General features: G+C 45.3%; 1 protein-coding gene and 1 long non-coding RNA gene across 7 annotated transcripts in view; one reads left to right on the top strand and one right to left on the bottom strand.

Moving 5' to 3' along the window:
• Positions 1 to 19950, top strand: part of Rxfp1 (relaxin family peptide receptor 1) — a 99837-nt gene that overhangs the window by 47405 nt on the left and 32482 nt on the right. For 4 of the 6 annotated variants that reach the window (XM_060378461.1, XM_060378460.1, XM_060378465.1 and 1 more), the window contains exons 3-6: positions 3394 to 3492; positions 7624 to 7729; positions 11284 to 11355; positions 17666 to 17737. In XM_060378461.1, the coding sequence (XP_060234444.1) occupies positions 3394 to 3492; positions 7624 to 7729; positions 11284 to 11355; positions 17666 to 17737 (349 nt within the window). Of the gene's footprint in view, positions 1 to 3052; positions 3180 to 3393; positions 3493 to 7623; positions 7730 to 11283; positions 11356 to 17665; positions 17738 to 19950 lie in introns of those variants that run through there. The other 2 variants (XM_060378462.1, XM_060378464.1) reach the window with 2 other exon arrangements.
• On the bottom strand, positions 1339 to 15264 carry LOC132652484 (uncharacterized). The gene is made up of 2 exons (XR_009590124.1): positions 13413 to 15264; positions 1339 to 4165 (listed from the first exon to the last, which is right to left on the bottom strand). It is a non-coding gene; the product is annotated as an uncharacterized LOC132652484 (long non-coding RNA).

Here is a 19950-nt window from a genome sequence, read left to right as displayed (position 1 = left end):
TGTGACAGTGATGGATGGCATTGGCATCCTTCCCCCAGGGCCAGCTCTCCCCCAGCCTGTGCCCTGCCGAAAAGTCCTTGGACCCCAAGGCTCCATAAAGAAGCGTGATAAGAATGAAAATATTTAGGATTTTTTATACTTGTTATGAGGCTGGGACATCATGTGGTGGGTTTAATGGTGACACATATATTTTGGTAACAGTGGATACAGGGTCAGTATTGTTTGTGAAGCCACTCTTGCCCACACCAAGCCACCTGGTCGTAGATGCTGTCTCAGGAAAAACCTCACTAAAGCCATTCTATAACAGAAGAAAGAGCGAGCAACAACAAAACTTAAGGAACTACACCATTTTGACTTGTTTGACAAAATTGATGCCACAAAGGACTCAGTGATGGCCAATGCCTCTGGGCATGAGTGGGGAGGGGCGTATTGTGACTAGATCAACCAAGAAATGGCACCGTTCCCTGGGCAAGATGTCTTGGATCTTGTAAAGCTGGGTGGTAGCAGCATGGACTTAATCAGTGCAGTGTGACCGGCTGCCTGAAGTTCCTGTGTGGCTATGAACTTCCCCAAAGCAATGCATGGTAACCTGGGAGCTAAAATAAACCCTGCCCTTAATTCGCTCTTGTCAGCATATTTTGTCACACAGCAACAGAAAGGAAATGAAGATAACCACATACAGGGCATTCCTGAAAACAGCAGAAGGGCAAGAGGGCACGCACGAGAGACGAATAACCGGGAAAGGGCACCAGGCCATGATGCTAAGTCGCTGCGCTATGTATGGCAAAAATGTGACAATGTAAAATTAGTCCACTTGTAAAAAGCTGAGTTAAATATAGGGCCTGCTAAAGGGGCACTGCGAATAACATCACGTCCATCACTGGCATGTCTGTCAGTTTCAACAGCAAGGAAAAACCACCTACAAAACAGCTCTGTGTTCCCAGAAGATGCCGTGTCTCCTGCTTCCCCTCCCTGCTGCTGAACAGGCCCTTCTGACCGGATGAGCTGCCGCTGCCGGGTCCACAGTTTCACAAGGCCCTGCAGCCCGCAAGGTCAAGTCCGCAGACCCTCCTAAGACTTGCTCGACCTCTCACTAGTCCCCTGCAGCTGTGATAGGAAAAGCAACCTTAGTTGTATGAACAAGCAGATCTGGGGTGTCAGCGCAGTGGGAGAGCACTTGCCGAGTGAGTCCCTGGATTGAAATCTGAAGTACCACAGCGAAAGAAGAAAGCGAAGAGGGAGGGACAGGCAGGAGGGGAGGAGAGGGCAAAGAGAAGGGGAAGAAAAGGAGAGGAAGAAGGAGACAGCAGCCCCTCAGTATCACCAGAGACCAATGAGTCACCTATTTCCACATTTTATTTGCAAATACATAATAACAACTCATAATGCTGCCCTGAAAAGTGAATTTATTTTTGAAATTTTTGGTAACACATTGTAATTTTCAATAAGTTCCTCAAGTCTAGTAATAAAAAACTTAAATTCTAATTCCTAGATACTTGCGTTAATTAAAAGAATGAATAAATTTTTGCAAAGAAGGCAACAAACTTCCAAAGCTAGAAAAGGGGCGATTCCAGTGCCACAAACCTCAAAACCTGACAAACACGTGGGTGCCTCAGCAACTTGTTCTGTTGCTTCAACAAAAAAGTGCAACTTAGGGAACACAGGTTTATTTTGGACACACACTTCAGGGGTACAGCTTATTACAGCAGGGGTCCCAGTACCCGGAGGCTCTGGGCAGCTGGCCACCTTCCGCCCACAGTCGGGAAGCAGCGTTGGGCTGCAGCTGTAGCACAGCGGAAGAGCGTGAGTGAGCATGATTAGATTCAGTCCTCAGTGCTGAAGAAAAGGGAGCACCGAGGGCGATGAGTGACCACGCTGACCGTACGTTCTTTTCAGTCAGTCTGGGAGCCTAAGCTATGCTGTGGTTCGGCACACATCTCCTGGGGGTACTTCACCTCAACTAACCCAATCTACGACTCCCTCACAGATAAAGCCTGGCGCTTTAGTGACTGAGGTCACGTTGGCAGCGTAAACTATCGAAGGTCTATCCCCTACCAACTTGCCACCTTCGTATCTCTGCTGGGCAGTAATTGTTCCTTGTCCCCGAAGGCTCACGGGCTTCTCAGTACAGAGTGCATCTATTCCAACTTCGAAGGTCTACACAGGCTTTAGCAGTTTCAACATCATTTACAAGTCCAAAGTCTTCTGATGCCGGACTCGGTGCCTTAGCCGTGAACTGTAAAGTCACAGTGAGTTCTGCTATCTGCAGGCACAGACTACCTGCCCCCATTCCATCAGAGAAAAACAGGAGCATAGGGAGAAAAGATCAACATAGCGATCAAAAGGGCAAGGCCAGAGACCAACAGGGCAAACACCACCTCCCACAGTCCCTCGCCCAGCTTCCGAAGCCCTTGATGGAGCAGTCCAGGCTGCGCAGGACTTAGCAGACGCTTTTCTCTCCCAGCTCTGCTGCCTGCAGCACCCAGAGCCTTGGTCTTGAGTCAGCTCCACTCTTACAGTCAGGCTTTCCTGTCTTCTCTTCCCTGCACAGGGGTTACAAAAGCATGCCACCGTACACAGTTTTGTTTCGTTTTGTTTTAGCGTGGATTCTGGGAGCTGAATGCAGGTGCCCGCGTTTGTACTGCACCTCTGTCCCGAGTGTGACAGCTCCTCGGCCTCCTGCTTTGTGTCTTACGTATCATCATAACAACCAGCTCAGTTGGCGGTCTTGTATTGTGAAGAGACTTGATGACCAAGGCATCAAAGACAGAGAGCATTTAATTAGCGGAGGGCGGGGGGCTTACAGACTCATAGAATTCGCCTCTGTTCGCCTTGGCGGGAAGCAGACAGGCCTGAGCTGAGAGCAGGCACAGAAAGAGATCCTGGACCTGGCAGGGCTTGTGAAAGCTCAAAGCCCACCCCCAGTGACACACCTCCCCAACAAAGCCACGCCTGCTCCAACAAGGCCACACCTTCGTGAAAATATGGGAGCCGTTCTCGCAGTCTCCTATCCGTGTCTGTGCGCCTCTAAAACGGGTTTCGATTAATACACATGTCTACGCACGCTGAGAATCCGAGTCAACTAATGAAGGTGGTTCAGGGAACTATAAAAACGATGTGGAGAACGAATGTACATCACATTTCAGCATATCTGACCATCACTGACACAAGTGCAGGGAGTGAGTAGGGCGCTGGATAAGCACGGAGATCCCCCCCCCCCAAGGCCTGGCGCTGCAGACAGATGTACACACCTGTACGAAGTCCTTGATGATAATTACCTAGCTACCCGTGAGATTCACTGGCTTATCTTAGAGGAACTCTTTTTGCCAAGAAAGCAAAATATATCTGCTTGGTTTTTTTCTAACTTTCTTGTTACTGGGTTTTTCTTTTCAGGAGACAACAATGGGTGGTCTGTACAACTCGACAGGTTTTTTGCCAATTACTACAAAGTGACCTGGGCAAATCCCTCCGAGGCAGAAACTCCGGAATGCTGTAAGTAGCCGCAGCAGCTGTGTGCCCCCTTTGATGAGTTCATGGTAAGACACCATGCCTTTACATCTCGGATACAACGTTTTGGTTTTTTGAAAGTCAATTATATTTTTTTAGTTACAAACATTTTGAGATAGGAAGCCTTAATTTGGAATTCTGTCTTTAAGTGTACCAGGATTCAATCAAATCAGGTATTGCAAACAAAATCAGCCTCAAGGGTCAGGGTTGCTATTTTATATAATGCTCTTACTGCCATCACAGGCCATATTTTTTCTTTTCTTGAAATTTTCATTTTGTTTTTTTTATTTTCTTTTTTCGGGGTAAAGGAGAGGTTACAACAGTAGAGGGTGGATATGGAAGGGCTGGGAAGTGAGTGGGACTGGGGTGCAGAATGTGAAATTCCCAAAGAACATAGAGGGGGGGAGAGAGAGGGAGGGAGTGGAAGAGGGGGAGAGGGAGAGGGAGTGGGAGAGGGAGAGAGAGAGAAAAAAAAGGGAAGGGAAGGGAAGGGAAAACTCTGCAGCAAAGGAAAGTGAGGAAATGGAGGAGCAGCTGCGTGGTCCTGATGTCTTCAGGGGAGCAAAGCTCCTGGGGCTGGAGCCGCAGGTTTCGAAAGCCTTGTTCACTGCAGCTTGCTGGCACAGTCCCTGCTAAATGCTTGCAGATACTGCACGGGCTGTGGAAAGAAGAAAGCCTGGAGAGTAGCTTCATCATGTTTTAGGTCGGAAATACTTTCTAAAATAATTCCCTTTAAATACATTTTGTCTAGCTAACAAATTCTGCAAATATACATGTGTGCTTTGGACGTCTGATTTTCAAAACTACACTCATAAACCGGGGGTTGGGGGCAGAGACTCTTGCTGTACCCTTTTCCTTCCTGTTCTACCACAAATTGAAAGTCTAGCTTTTCGAATTGATAATTTTTTTGTCTTCACTATTCAAACAAGATTAAAAGGCCACCGGCATCCCCAAATAAAGGTGTTCACATCCCTCCCTCGAGCCTTGCAGCTGCGCAGCAACCTGTGTCAGCACCACAGCTGCCTCCCAAAGGAGGGGACCAAATAATCTGATCATCAGAAAGCTAAGTGTACTGGCAGTGTAGCTCTGTGGTAGAGCACTTGCCTAGCATGTATGAGGCTCTGAGTTCAATTCCTAATATTGCTGAAAGGAAAAAAATTAATCTAAAACCATTTTGAAAAAAATTTAAAAGTCATAGCATTGTTATAAATATAATACAAAAATATAAACTAAGTGTATTATCATTAAATGTAATTTTATTTTTTATTCTATATTCATTTTTATTATATTTTAATTTAATTTTAATCTCACTACTCAAAAAATTGAATCGAATCTTATATTTATCACATTCCAAAAATATTTTATTGATTTAAAATTAATGTGTAGTTATTAACAGAATTAAATCATTAACACATTAGCAAGTTATAAAAGGCAGAAATTAAATGGCAAATGAAAAGGTAATAGCAAAGAAAACATTCTGTAAGAAAATGCTCAGGTTGAGATAATGGAGCACAGGTGCACCTACGTCAAACATAAAAAGCTCAAAGGTGTGAAGGTGTCACGTCAGCCTAGAACCCTAGGCGGCAGATCTGACGTTCAAGGCCATTCTGGGTCACACAGTGGGCCACACACACTACTCCAAAGACACAGGAAACACTGGAAAGAAGGAAGGAAAGATGGAAACAAAATGAAAGAGGGAGGGAGAGGGAAGGGACAGGAGAGACAGAGACAGACAGAAAGACAGAGGGAGAGACAGAGAGAGACCTTGCTGAAGAGAATTCAGCAGCAGCATCTAAAGCTCAGAGCATGAAGACCAAGGAGAGAAATGCGAGCTTACAGAACTCACAGTTTTTAAAGCAAAAACAAATAAGGGGGGAGGGGAGACAGAATCAGCAACAGAACCCTGTTTTTCTTACTCTGTCGCTGTGGAAAGATTTGCCACAAGTGTAATTACTCCAGAGACATGGATCAACAGCAACAAAGAGGTAATGTTTTATCAGTGCTTAGAGGACATGAAAAGCTAGATTTTTAATTAGACATCTTTAGAGGGAGTGAGGATCAAAATTGCTAAATTAAACATTTTTTTCAGTTAGTTCATGAAATAACAGTACAGGATAAAAGTTTTGGGGTGAAACTTAAATTAAGGTTCCTGTTGTATCACTTTTCTCGTGACAGACTCTTATTAGAAATTAACCCAAAACAGTTTTAAAAACAAAACAAAACAAAGACAGCATTTTTGGAGACTTGAAAGAATGTGAAAATTTCACATTTTAAAGTCACATCTGCAGAGAAATGTCATGGACAGCATCAGAGATAGGATGGTCAATTTGTGATGAAAGATTAACTTTGAAGGATTTGAGAAAGAAATTGTTTGCTCATTGGCTACAAGCATTAACCTGCTAATGCAGTAATCTTTTTTTTTAAACCAAGTTAAAATTCTTACGTGAACAATTTTTAATACAATTTTAAATTAGCAGGATGGCTTTGAACCCACAGTCCTTCTTCCTCTGCCTCCCAAATGCTGGATGAGTCACAGGTGTGTGTCACCACTTTCTGCCAAACAGGTACATCTTTAGGACATGACAGAATTCAGGAGTTATTCAAAAGGTACTTTTTAAATAGTCTCTTCCTGTCATACATAGGGTGAATAATGCCCAGAGGTTCATTTGTGGGATAACTGCTTTTCTGTGCATTCCAGTTTCACTGATATTGGGTGTTGGAATGATGAAGAATGGGGTGTAAGCTTTTGGCCATCTTGTGGGGCTGGAACTTCTTAGGGGTGTGATTCAATGCACCTAGACCTGCAGTTCACGTAGCTAAGCCGTCTAATGGCATTTGTGCTCTGAATAACTGATACAGTGTGGTTTGTGCTTGCTGTGGAATGGTCCCTGCCAAGAACGCGTTCCCTCAGCATTTATCTACCCCTGGTGCTGGGGACCACCTAGCAGCATCTACAGCTGTAAGTATGTACTGCCTGGTGTACAGAGGGAACCACTTCTAACTGCTGTCAGTCAGGAACTCGTGCATCCCTGTCTACAACTTTCTCAAAGAAACCACAAGTGTGATGTTTTGCATATAGCAGCTTACCTTAAACAATAATATCTCATTGAAAGCTGCAGGACCAGCAGAAGCTGCTTCAAGACATTGCCCTCCAGCCCCCACCCTGAGTCACACAGGAAACCCTTTCAAAAAAATATGAAACCTCATCATTACCCAGGGCTTAGGTCTCCTTTCTTGCTTGCTTCTGGATAAAATGATTTGGTCTTCCACCAATGGCTTTATTTATTACTTTCAATACGTATTCTCAAACAGAAGCTTTCAAATGGACATTAAGCACCCCCTCCACCTCCCTTCCTCTACACACACACACACACACACACACACACTTCTCCCTTTGGTGAGAGAAGCAGAAGATTTCATTCATTTCGGAACAAATATAGATCAATCCTCTATTTAAAAAAACACTGGGGCAGAGCTCCTGCTACAGCTTAGCTCACTAGTCCATCACACTATTCAACCCATTTCATCATTGCCTACATCTAGAGAATAGTGAAGGATTTTGCTCAGGAAAGTCCCTTCTTTCCCCAACCCCATGTTAGTCAGCACTCCATTATCTTAACTAAGCTCTGAGATGGCAGTGCGAAGATTTCTCAGTGGCTCAGAAGTAGGTGAGCACTTGCTTCTCTTGCAGAGGCCTAGAGTTTGGCTCACAACCCCATGTAACCACCAGCTGCAGAAATCTGCTGCCCTTGGGACGCCCATGCACACACACACACTCACAGCACAGCTAACACACACACTCACAGAGGCGCAGGCACATACACACGTGCACATGACACATGAATAAAAAAATAAATCTTTTATTTAAAAAAGAAAAGGGGGATGGGTTCTCGGTGTGTGTATCTCCTAATGTTAATGCCATGCTGGCCTGGTCTTGAAGTTAAATTAGAGCGAGCTGTGGAACCTTAATTTAAAGCATTCCCCCAAGGGCTTGGGTAAAGCATGATACACTTTCATAGTAGGCAATATTCTCACAGCTTTGCATGTCTTTCTCTTCATCCCCCTCCCTTCCCTGGCCCCTCACTTCATTATTCCTCCTGCTTCCTCTCTGTCCAGTGGTCGGCTCTGTGCCCATGCATTGTCTGTGCCAAGATCTAGAACTTGACTGTGATGAAGCCAATTTACGAGCTGTCCCGACAGTTTCTCCCAATGTGACTGTAATGTAAGTAGCAAAGGTTGGCTGGTCCCTACGGCTGGCTAGCACTGCAGCCAAAACACAGGACAGACACTGGCCAGTACCAAGGATGCATGTTTGTTCAAAGACGGTTTCATCCCTACATCAGTTTTAATGAATTTTTCACACATGGTCTTAAATACTTATTAGATGTCACCTTAAATTACTCCATAAAAAATTCTATGAGGTGTTGACCACTCAGCATATTTTATTTAAGCAAAAGATGCGATCCATTTTAATTGCTACCGGGGTTTGGGGAGGAGGCTAAACAAACACTACCCACAACTTTCTCATTACACAGAGTTTTTATTTGATGCTTATTCCAAGAACTGTTTTAGAGCTTATTACACATGAACTTTTCTTGTGCTCTTGTGTATAAATAAAGAAAAACAAGCAAAATAAATTGGATAAAATATTCCCAGAACTTCACATTTAAATTAACTTCTAAATCACATTTTGATGCAGACATATTGCCGTTGCGGTCTTTGCCTACACAATTGAAGCCTACGTATAGAAAAGAAAAGATGTCTTGTAAAAAGTGCCCTACTGGGTTTAGCATTTTTGGTGCTAAGTTTCTAGTCATGGTTATTTGACTCAACCAGACTTCGGCGGCACACATACACATATTTTGGTCCACATTTTTTTTTTAAGAACTCAATGGAGTAGCAGCGTCAGTATATTTTTATTGAGTTGATTGGTTCTGAGTTTTGTTTGTGTGGATATTCATCCATGTGTTTTAATATCTTGTGACTCTGGCTTTTTAGTTCACACAGACACAGTAAGAGTAAGCCATGAGTATACAGGTGTCGGCAAGTCTTGGCTTTCTCAAACAACCTACACGACAACTCAGATGTTGGGCACCCAGATAAAAGAGCCACAGCACAGCCCGTCAGGTTCACAGAATCTGGGTGCCGCCCAGGGGATCTCAGTCTGGGAACATAAACAGAGAACCTGGGTAAAATAATCCACAGAAGCCTGCCTTCCAAAGGAAGTAACATTTCCTGGACACAGGAAGCACCCTCAGTGTCCTTCCTTTTCACCTCCCATGGTTTACCATAGGAATTAGTCCTGCTAGAGAAAAAAGTAATGAGTCCCCAAAAAAACTGAGGCAGTCCTAGAAAGAGTTCCTTTGAATTTATTTCTAAATCGAGAGAAAGATAATTATCACCCACAAAGCTTCCATCAAATTACTGGAAATTCCAAATGAAAGCCTGATACAGGTAGCCTCATTTATTTCACTTTCCCACAAGTAATATGGGAAATCATTTGCCAACAATCCAACTAATCTTTGTGAAAGAAAAGATCAGAGAAAGAACACTAAAGGAACGGAGATGGGAGAAACAGTGAATAATGCAGATAAATTATGATTCAATTTAAAAAGAAATTTTCTGGCTGTATATGTGTACCATACATGCACACATAGATAAACATCCACCAGCTTCAATACGGGAAGGAAAGGAGAGAGGAAGGGGGAGGCAGAGAGGGTTGAAAGCTAAACCTAAGACCACGTCCTCCAAGACGACATGTGAAGAGAGTGTGCAGTGACTTCAGGGCGCCCAACCTGTCCCAGATTGACAGAAGAACACGGAGGCCGGGTCTCAGCGCATGGGGACCATCAGGACTTCAGTGTGAGCTGTGTTATTTCAGTTTAACAGTTTAACATTAACATTAGTGGCTATTCAGCAGATGTTTGCAGGTGTCAGACAATGCTCAGAAGTTTACATATACAACATTTGGCTATTTTTTTGTAAAAAGAGAGAGAGAGGAAGGAAGGAAGGAAGGAAGGAAGGAAGGAAGGAAGGAAGGAAGGAAGGAAGGAAGGAAGGAAGGAAGGAAGGAAGGAAGGAAGGAAAGAAGGAAGAGTATTATTAAGCTAGGAGTTTAACCCAGTAATATTGCCCTTGTTTAACATGCATGGGGCTCTGAATTCACACACACACACTGCAACTCTGAGCGTATATATACCAATAAATATAGCTATACAGCACTGTCTTGCACTTCTAACTACGCTGCTTGATTCCAGGGGTCCATATGAACTCTTCTGTGCCGATTCCTGGCTCAACTTTATACCTTGTTCAGCCTGTTTGTTCCATTCCAGAGGGGAAAGGGAAAAAAAGCTGTAGGCTTTAGTGTAAAGACATTACAAGCCTGAGTTCTTCCAGATTTTGCATTGCAACTATTATAGAAAAATGTCAGAAGTGGCCTAGATCATATGTAAGTAAAGTATCAAGGAAGCTAATCATCCATTGAGTATTTATTGAAGTCAAGACTTTTTGAAAGTGTTTCATATAAATGCTAAAAAATGAGATAGGCAAACACAAGTAGCTATGAATATGTGTGCATTGTTCTAGCTAAATAAATGTTAACTTTGTTTGAGAGCTGACTTTCAAATCCCTGCACTTAATCACTAAAAAGCAGAGCTCTGCCTTGATTTTTTTCTCCCCATGACATACATACACTATATATGAGTGTGTTATGAAGAACCAAACAGGACATTAAAATTTAAAGTATAAGGACTTCTTAAATGATGAAAGTATTTGGGTTATTTCTAATCAATGAAAATAATATATACCCCTCTTAATTTAGAAAGAAATTGTCTAGAAGCCCTAGACCTGTGTTGTTAAGGGTCTAGCTTTACAAGAGAGATTTCTTGCAAGTTCTTAAAGGAGCCTCCCTCCCCATATGGCAGTCCACTCCACTCAAGGCTGGCTCCCCTCTGCTTGGGGAGTTCTTCTAGAATCTCACTTGTACCTATTCTTAAGGGTATAAGTGTACTTCCTTGCCCCAGTCGTTGGAGTTCTAACTTTCTCTTATGAAGAGGGAAAATGTCATCATCTCCATGTTTTTCTAGATATCATCCAAAATTACCAACACACTGAAATAATCCCTAAAAAAAATCACTTTGAAATGAATATGTACATAAACAAACACAGTAAGAATAGGACAATGGAATGACTTCTTATGCCTGGGGAATAACTCTGAGAGAATCCTCTAATTTATAGGCAAGATAAATCATTGGCCATCCAAACAGAGTGTGAGATTTAGGGTGGAAATATTGCTTTACTTACAAAAGCACATGGTATGAGTTTAATAGACATTTATTGAGAGAGTGGATAAATGAATGAATAGATGAATGGATGAATGAACAGATGGATGAATGAGTGAGCACTCTTAAGAGCACACCAAACATCCGTCTAGGTTATTAAACCAAATTCAAATATTTCACAAGTTATCTTTCCACAGTATAAGCACCAAAAGACTGGAAGGCAGAGTTTGGTTTGGAAGCTAAGTCACAATGCTGGTGGGTCAGGCAGTCTCAGTAAGCTAGGACAAAGAAGAAAGGTTTAGTGATGGCTCACCACACAGAGCGACTTGGAGAAAGCATAGCTAGTTGGGCTTTCTGAGTCACTCATTTAGAATACATCATTAAGCAGTCAATGGTGCATCCAGCTGGGAATCCAGCTCTAGCTTGTCAGTGCTATGATTAGAAGCAAGACAGTAAAGTAAAGGGCTGCTCAGACTGAACCATGTGTGTGTTTCAGGTCTCTGCAGTGGAACTTCATAAGGACGCTCCCTCCCAATGGCTTCAGGAAGTACCATGAGCTCCAAAAGCTGTAAGGAAAACTTTTAACTCTGGGCTTACCACGAACCTTCAGTCTTGTGTGCCTGTTTCTTGTTACTTCTGTAGAAAACAGCATCGTACCATGTTTTTTATTTGTTTTATAAATTACAGTTTGTTCACTTTGCATCCCAGCTGTAGCCCCCTTCTTCATCTCCTCCCAATCCCACTCTCCCTCCCTCATCTCTCCCATGTTCCTCCCCAAGTCCACTGGTAGAGGAGAGCCTCCTCCTCCATCTGACCCTAGCCTATGTGGTCTCATCTCCCACCTGAAGAAATTATATACCCTTGGCTGGAGACTTGCAGGTAAGATTGCTAAGTGTTTCTAGCAAATATTCTATTTTCTTTTTAATCTCAGCTAACTATCCCTACACAAACTGGAGCACATGCGTTGTGGGTCCTCCACCATATTCCACAGAACAGAAATATGCATTTCTGCCTCCTCCTGCTATGGTCAGCTCATTGCTCATCTCAGTCTCAGAAAAAGATGTGCTGAGCTTAGGGCCGGCATGGTGGCTCTGTGTGTATTAGTCATATCAGTGTTCTCTAGACTAACAGATTTATTTGTTAGAATATATTAAAATAAATTTCTTAAAATTAGATTTATTAGAATAAAACTACCCAGTACAGGAAGCAAGCCTGATGATGTGAGCATAGACCCTGAAAGGAGAGTCTCAAAAAGACTCCCAAAGGTTGTCCTCTGATCCCTACATATGCTGTATGGTGTGTGTGTGTGTGTGTGTGTGTGTGTGTGTGTATACAAATGCAAATAAACAAGTACAAGAAGAAGAAGAAGAAGAAGAAGAAGAAGAAGAAGAAGAAGAAGAAGAAGAAGAAGAAGAAGAAGAAGAAGAAATAGGGAATGCCAAGATGAGCTAGTTGAGAGTCAGTATCCCTTTTTCAGAAGACCGGAGTTCAGATCCCAGCCCAAGTTAGTCACTCACAACTGTCTGTATCTCTAGCTCCAGGGGATCCAACACCTCTAGCCCCCAGGGGACTCGCTCAAATGCACATATAAACACAAACACATATGCATAATTAAAAATAAAATCAGCCCTTTAAAAGAATCTTAAAGGTGTGGATCTTTGACAAGATCCACTATCACTATTAAATAGTGGGCTGCGAGGTCGCTCTGAGGTAGAAAACTTGCTCAGGAAGTGCAAGACACTGGCTTTAGCCCGCAGCGCCACAGGTTTAAAAAAAAAGGAGGTTTAAATTGTGAAGAATTTGCCTTAGTCAATGTGCTATTGCTGTGGAGACACCATGACCACAGCGACTCTTATAAAGGAAAGCATATAGCCAGAGCTGGCTTGCAGTTCAGAGTTTTATTCCATTATCATCATGGCAGCATGGAAGTATGCTGACAGACATGGTGCTGGAGAAGGAGCTGAGAGTTCTACATCCAGATAGGCAGCAGGAAAGGAAAGAGGTTGGGCCTGGCTTGAGCATTTAAAAACTCAAAGCCTACCCCAGTCACACAGTTCCTCCAACAAGGCCACACCTCCTCCAATCAAGCCACAGCTCCTAATCCTCCTAATCACCATCTCTAATGACCTACCATTCAAATATATGAGCCTATGGGGGCCATTCCTATTCAAACCACCACAGAATTTTCCCACGTTAGCGAGTTTAGTTTGGTAAATTCACTCTCTGTCTTGGCCTTGATTAGGCTTGGGTGCTGGCCTCTCTCCAGGTGGGCCTCATGAATGTGCTCTCACAATCCACAATAACCAAGGGGTCACTATGTGGCTTATGTCGACCTGATGACTAAGTCATAAATAAGTATTGAGTCATTGGGCTTAGACCCTCTGTCCCTGAAGCACACTATCAAGAAAGCATCTTTGAAATTCTCACTTCATTTTCATGGAGGCCTTGATTTCATTTTGGCGCATTAATCTACACATGTACTTTCTTAAGAGAATAGATGGAGTTGGTTAAACATGCTGCCATCACCAGCATATCCCAGTTACCAAGAGTGCAATGCCTGGGCCAAGCTGGACCTAGAGAGGGGTGAGGCCGCTGCAGAGGCAGGAAGGGGTGGCATTTTCTTACCCTGTCCGTCCTCTGGGCTTGAGAGCTCATTTCCAAAGTCATGTCAGAAAAAAATGTGGACTTGATTGACACACACACCTGCTAATGAAGAGTTCGGCTGGGACTTGTACTCAACAATATACATCGGGTATGAGGATGTGCTGGCGCCTCACAGCCCTCGGGCGGCAGAAGCCTCAGCCCTGGCCTACCTCCTCCTCCTCCTGCAAGGACCATCTCCAAGCAGAACACCCGTGAGTCTGCTCCTGGCAATTCTCCTGGAGGGTTGTCCGTGGATGAGATTTCAGAAGGTCCCAACACAAAGTGGATGGCAGAGCAGCAGCTGAGCCAGGTTCTTCACCCCATAGGAGTCTCTGAGACCGTGGAAATGTAGACAGAATCAAGCACTCGCCCGTCTGAGGGATGCTGGGTGGGAGCGGCCCCTGAAAACTCTGTCCAGGAATTGCTGGAACTCCTTCCGGGAAAAGTTTTTAAAGAAGAAAACGTGGACCCGGGACCAACCACTCCACGGACCGAGTAGGAGCTCTTCAAGGAAAAGAGCTTACTCTAGGGAAGGGTCACGCAGCCAGCCTAAGACAGCGGAAGCAAGCAGTGCCCGGGTATGCTCCAGTTGCTCCTAAGGAAGACCCACTACTCCCGAGAAAAGAACCAGGCCGTGAAAGACACCGAGAAGAGGTGGGGTCAGGACCAGCACTGTCAAGAAAGGCATCTGTCTATAGGAAGAGGTTGAGTGGGTTTACATCACCCCCCTTGATCAGGACTGAAGGACAGAGGATTGCAAACCCCTCACCACCTCCTAACACTCAGGAGATGCCTCTGCCTTCAGGATTAACGACACGAGGCAGCTCTCCCAACCCCACACCTCCTCTTGCCAGGGGAAAGACTCTAAGTGATGCGTCAAACAGCGCCTTGGGGCTACGCCTTGCGGGTGGGGCCGTTGTACAAGGCCGTCGATTCCGTGTTGAGCACGGAAGCAGGCCTCGGTGTAGCGGTTTGGATCTGCGGTGTCGTCTACGGTCGGCGGCTTGAGCACGTGGTGTCCAGCAGACAGCGCTGCAGTGGCGGTTATGGCGCTCCAGGAGGTGGAGCCTCCCTGGAGGAGAGGGTGCGGGGAGGCGGTAGCCCACGCCCATTTCCTGTTCCCCCTCAGCGACCCTGACGGAAAGTGCAGCCGACCAGCAGCCGCCCGCCCCTCCTGCCGCACCTTGCCTGACTTGTTGGGCTGCGTCCCCCAGACTCCAGCCGGAACCAGCGCTCCCGCCCTCGGGTTGGTAAAGGGAAGTGACGTGATGGCGGGGCCCCGCGCTCCGCACCGTCACCGAGAGCTGCTGGACTCACCCAGGCCCATCCGTGCGTCAGAGCCTTCTCTCCTCAGCCTGGCAGCCGGGCTCTGCGTTCAGCCTGCCCAGCGCCGCGACCCTCAGTACAGTTCCTCGCGTGGTGCTGACCCCACGATCATAACTATCATCGTAATGTAAATTTCTGACAGGCGACCCCACACGAGCGTGTCCGTCTGTGCTTCTGACACCGAGTGCTCAGCGCAGGCATGAAGTCTTTAGTTTCCTCTTCTGATAGGAAAGTAAAAAGAAAGGCATAACCCTCAAAGGGCCAAGGCCCTGCCTCGTGTTGTCAGCGATTGTTTGTCGTCCTGATATTTAAACTGTGTAATAAACTGGATGTTATTTAAAATTATACCAATAGATGGAAACAGAGCAAACCCAAATGAAAAATTAGCTACCACATAAAGAAAAACCATTCTAAAATGCCAGAGATCTTTAAGGAAAACGTATTTCATGTTTGAAAATAAAACTCAAATGACAAACCATTTTTCAGAATTTGCCAGTTTAAAAAAGAAAAAAAAAAATGGCTTTTCACAGCAACTCACAGAAGAATCCTCAGGAGTCCAAAAGCTCTTCCTGGTCTCTAGCACCACCTTGTGGCCACATTTAAATTGCGTCGGCAGCAGTTCTACAGCATTCTTATACAATAAACATTTTCTTGCTTTTGTTTTAAAGATTTCTTTATTTTTGTTTTATGGATGCTTTACCTTCATGTCTATCTGTGCAGCATGTACATGCCTGAGGCCTGTGCGTGCCAGAAGAAAACCTCGGATTTCAGGGACCCGGAGTTAACAGATGGTTGTGAGCCACCACGTGAGGGCTGGGAATGGATCCGGGGTCAGCTGGAGGAGCAGCCAGGGCCCTAACCCATTGAGCCACTGCTCCGGCTCCCGCTTGTACTTCGAGACAAATCCCGCTCTGTATGTAAACTCGAATGGCCTAGAGCTAAGAGAAATCCTCCTGCCTCGGCGCCCAGAGTACTCAGACTACAGGCATAAGCCTTCATTCCTGATTCTTGAGTTAATTCTTGCAAATTACTCCACGCAACAATGATCCAAAGAACCTAGCAACAAAACACTATCCCTGGTTTCCAGGGGCACACCTTGACTCCACACACAGACCTTGCAATCTGCTGCTTACTAGACACTTGGACACAGTTGAAAACATGTCACTTCATCTTCAAGTCTCCCTGTATATCAGGGGGAAAAAGATGCGTTACCCTCCACACGACTGGGCCACAGCATGTCATGTGAAACAATCGATTCCATAACTGCGTTTTTCAGTTAGAGTCAGGGGAATACCTTTGAATCAAATGTCACACTAACTGAAGCGCATTTCCATTGATTTCTCTCGTATTTCTCCTAACAATTCATACACAAATGTAAGACATTCTCCAGAACAGTGGTGACCTGGAATCCAAGCCAAGGGCAGCCTGCCTTCTTTGCTTGTCATCCTTCAGGACCACGGGGCTGTAGTGCCTCACTCGGGTGCACAGAATGGGCGAGCTGAGCCCTGGGTTTCTTCTAATATGCAGTTCAACAGAAGCCAAACTTCCAGGGTGACTGGAGGTCACTGTAAGCCTGCATTTTGTCTTGGTGTTCCTCCTTCACTGGCCACTTGAACCCTTCACAGGCTGTCTTGAATGTTTTTGTGATTAAGAGTGTCAGGTTAGTCAAACCAAATTTGATTTATTAAGTTTGGGGTTTCGATGAGATATGGTTTGTGCCAGTGTGGTTTGTGGTGTCGTATGTCACAAACATTTCTGGCCTGGTTCTGCGTGAGCACTTAGAAATCTGCATGCGTGTAACATGACATTTTAAAAGCCTGGCTTTCAGGCCTATGTGATGATCAGTGAGTGCTTTTCTCTGCATCGGTCCTTGTCTGGAAAACCCTGAGTGACTTTAACTCCTATCTGTGTGCCTTTACAACTACAAAATTTTACAACAGTACTTTTACTAATTGAGAATTTCATGCACTATATTTTACCATATTCCTCCCACTGTTCTCCAGGATACACCGAACCTCTTCACGCCTCCCAGCTCTGTGTCCTCTTTCTGTTGTGTTGTGTTGTGTTGTGTTTTTTAAGTGACCCGCTGAGTCCAATTTGTGTTTCCCAAGAGGGTGGGGGCAGGAGGGAGGCATTCGCTGGAGTACAGTGGAGTATACCAGGGTATAGTGGCATAGAGGTGTTCACAGTTAACCTACCAGGGCCCATGCTGTGAGAGAAAACTGGCTCTCCCCCTTCTAGAAGCGGTCAACTGCCAATAGCTCATCAGTCAGTGGGAAGTGCTCAGGCTCCCCTCGCCTTCCCTGCCAGGCTAGAAGACTGACTGCTGTGAGCGCAGGGGTGGAGCGGTCCTGTCAGGTTCCAAAGATGCTGTTTCTCAACCTCCTCCTCCACCATGGTCCCTGAGCCTTGGTGGGGGGGGGGGGGGGTGATGCAGATGCCCCAGTTAGCTGAGCACTCCTCTGCAGGTGCTCCAGTTGGCTGAGCACTCCTCTGCAGGTGCTTTCTGCACTTTGACCAGCTGTGAGCTATCCATTGCACAAAGAAACTTTTCTCATGAGGCCTGAGAGCTGCACAATCTATGAATAGAAATACTCACTTAGACGGCAACTTGATACTATTTCCACTTATTGCTTCAACTTGCAAGTAAAAACTGGCCCTAGCTCGCAAGAATTTAACAACAAAATGCCAGTTTGGGCCAGTTATTCTGCTGTGTCTCCCTTTCCTTTCAAGTCAGTTTCTAACTTCAGTAAAAACCACTGATGAGATTGACCATCTCAGCCATGGGAGGGACGAGGCCGGCAGCACAGGCGTGCGCCACCACCACGGCAGCTTCTATCTGCCCGGCTCTTTACCTTTCGAAGCTAACAGCATTTCATTGTTTTCTCTTTGACCACTGTTGGTCACAGGTGCCTGCAGAACAACAAGATTCGCTCTGTATCTGTCTCTGCCTTCAGAGGGCTGCACAGCCTCACTAAACTGTAAGTACAGGGAACTAAATGGGCTGCTCCCTGGACCAACAGCAACATCTCATCAGGCTAACCCAGCCCGGTCCAAACCAGCTCTCCTGCTCAGGGCAGTGTCAGGGCGCCTGCCTGTAAGCAGTGCTGAAGGGACAGTGTGGCAGGGGGCTGGGAGCAAGGCTTCCGGAGCACACTGATTTCACCTGCTGGGTGAGTGGCCGTAGGCACCAGCTCCCTCTCCTGCAGGACACTTGCTCTAACAGTGCCCAAGGCAGGGCTGTTGTGGGAACAGATGAAAAACTCACAGGGAACATAGACAGCCCTGGGCGTAGAAGATGAACTCATTGTACATTGCCCATAGCAGCAGCAGTGACCACTGAAGGAACTTAGTCAAAGTGAGAGGCCAAGCCATGTAGAGAAGAAAGGGGGTTCACGCTTTCCAGGGGACTCTGCTTGTTCTTCTTTTCATGCTGCGGGCGAAAGCTGCATCTTGTGCAGCTAAGCACTCACTGGGGATCACCCCAACCCCACAGGTGTATGTTTGCAAGTTTTTGAGACAGAGTTTCACTGTGTATCTGCCTCACTTGGAACTCATTATGTAGACCAGGGTGGCCTTGAACTCAGTGATTTGCCTGCCTCCTAAATGCTGGGATTAAAGTCATGTACACCAGGACTGAGTTCTTTTACAATGTTTACTACTGCCTTATACATGCTTACCATGTGGTAAAGTTAAAAGAGCAAAGCTTTTGGACTGTGGAATCTGCTTTTTCTCATGTTTCACTTTGCTCCATGCCTTTGGTGTTCCTCCTTGTAGTGTGTATCAGTAAGCTTACAGGCTTACTTTTTCAAAGCTGCGTAATATTCCATCGTGTATATATACACCACATTCCGTTTACTTAGCCATCTGTTCGTCGGCACTTGAGGATTTCCATCTTTTCCTGATGAGATAACACAGCTATTATCCAGGCTGCACATCTGTCTGAGTTCCTGGGTTCAGTTCACCTGGGTGTGCTAAGCCAGGAAGTATACTTGCTGTTCATGTGCTGATCCTACTTTTGTTTTTCTTTTGGAAACTACCACACTTCTCCTGCAGCCACGTCACTTGTTTTAGTTCTTTACCCTCCCAAACTTCCTGTTCTTTCTCAGTCTTAAGAAAAGAGAAAGAATAAAAAACACAAAGTCCAATCAGTGTTTGCCAGCTACTGCTGGGCGAGAGGGCTGCCCTGAGGTGTGGCTCGTGTACCCAATGTTACTCCGTTGAAGAAGACTGATTTTTCCTTTTACCAGCAGGCATCAATTTCAAATAGCTTCTTGGCTAGCGGTGAGGCTGGGTGCCCATGCCAGTCCTGTGTGCTGGGATTTTTGTCTGGCATGCGCTTGTGCAGATCTTGTACCTGCTGTTCTCTCGAAATCAGCCTCCACCTCTGGCTCCTGCAGTCTTGTCACCCCTTCTTCCATGTAGACCCCAGGGCAACCCAGTCAGGGCGGAGTGTTCCAAAGTCTCCCACTCTCTGCACACTGTCTAGTTGTAGACCTCTGGATCTACATCCCCTGCAAGACGTTTCTCTGATGAGGGATGAGTGAGGCACCGATCTACGGGTATAGCATGTCATTGGGGTCATTGTACTTCTATGTTTATTTAGCGGAATAACCGCAGTAGGTTTTCTCACACGCCCATCAGCTATCTCATCTCAGATTCTCAGCTTCACTAACAGTATCGCTTCTCATGGAGTGGGCCTTAAATCCGATCAAAAAAATGATTGGCTGCTTCCCTAAGATTTGTGCCATTACTGCTTCCATGGGACTATCTCAAAGTAAGGTTGTTATCACAGCTGTCGAGGTTCATAGCTGAGTGAGATTGAGGACTCTTTTCTCTTTCCATAGCATGTGTAGAAACTTCTCACTATGAATGCCAGCCAGTAGGGGTGAAATTTCCAGTTGTGTACCAGCTAGATGTCTCCTAGCTGTGTTCTATGCCATTAATGTGATATCTTCAGCAATAGGGTCTTCGTGTCAAGTTGTGGAGGCTAAGTAATAGCATTGCCAGCAGCCTGTGGTGTTTGGTGATGTCTATGGAATCTCTTGGCCAAAGTCCCCCCAAGACGTAACTCATCTGTGGTACTAGGGATGCATGGGGGGGGGAGCTTGATTTATACTTGGAATATTTTCTTCCTCTATCATATGGTAAATCCATTCAAATTCTCCTGATGTATACATCTTTGAAAGTTCCT

This window comes from Meriones unguiculatus, chromosome 2, assembly GCF_030254825.1.
Source record: "Meriones unguiculatus strain TT.TT164.6M chromosome 2, Bangor_MerUng_6.1, whole genome shotgun sequence".
Lineage (NCBI taxonomy): Eukaryota > Metazoa > Chordata > Mammalia > Rodentia > Muridae > Meriones > Meriones unguiculatus.
The sequence above is the reverse complement of the archived record's forward strand: the minus strand, read 5'-3'. Positions and strand labels throughout refer to the sequence as shown.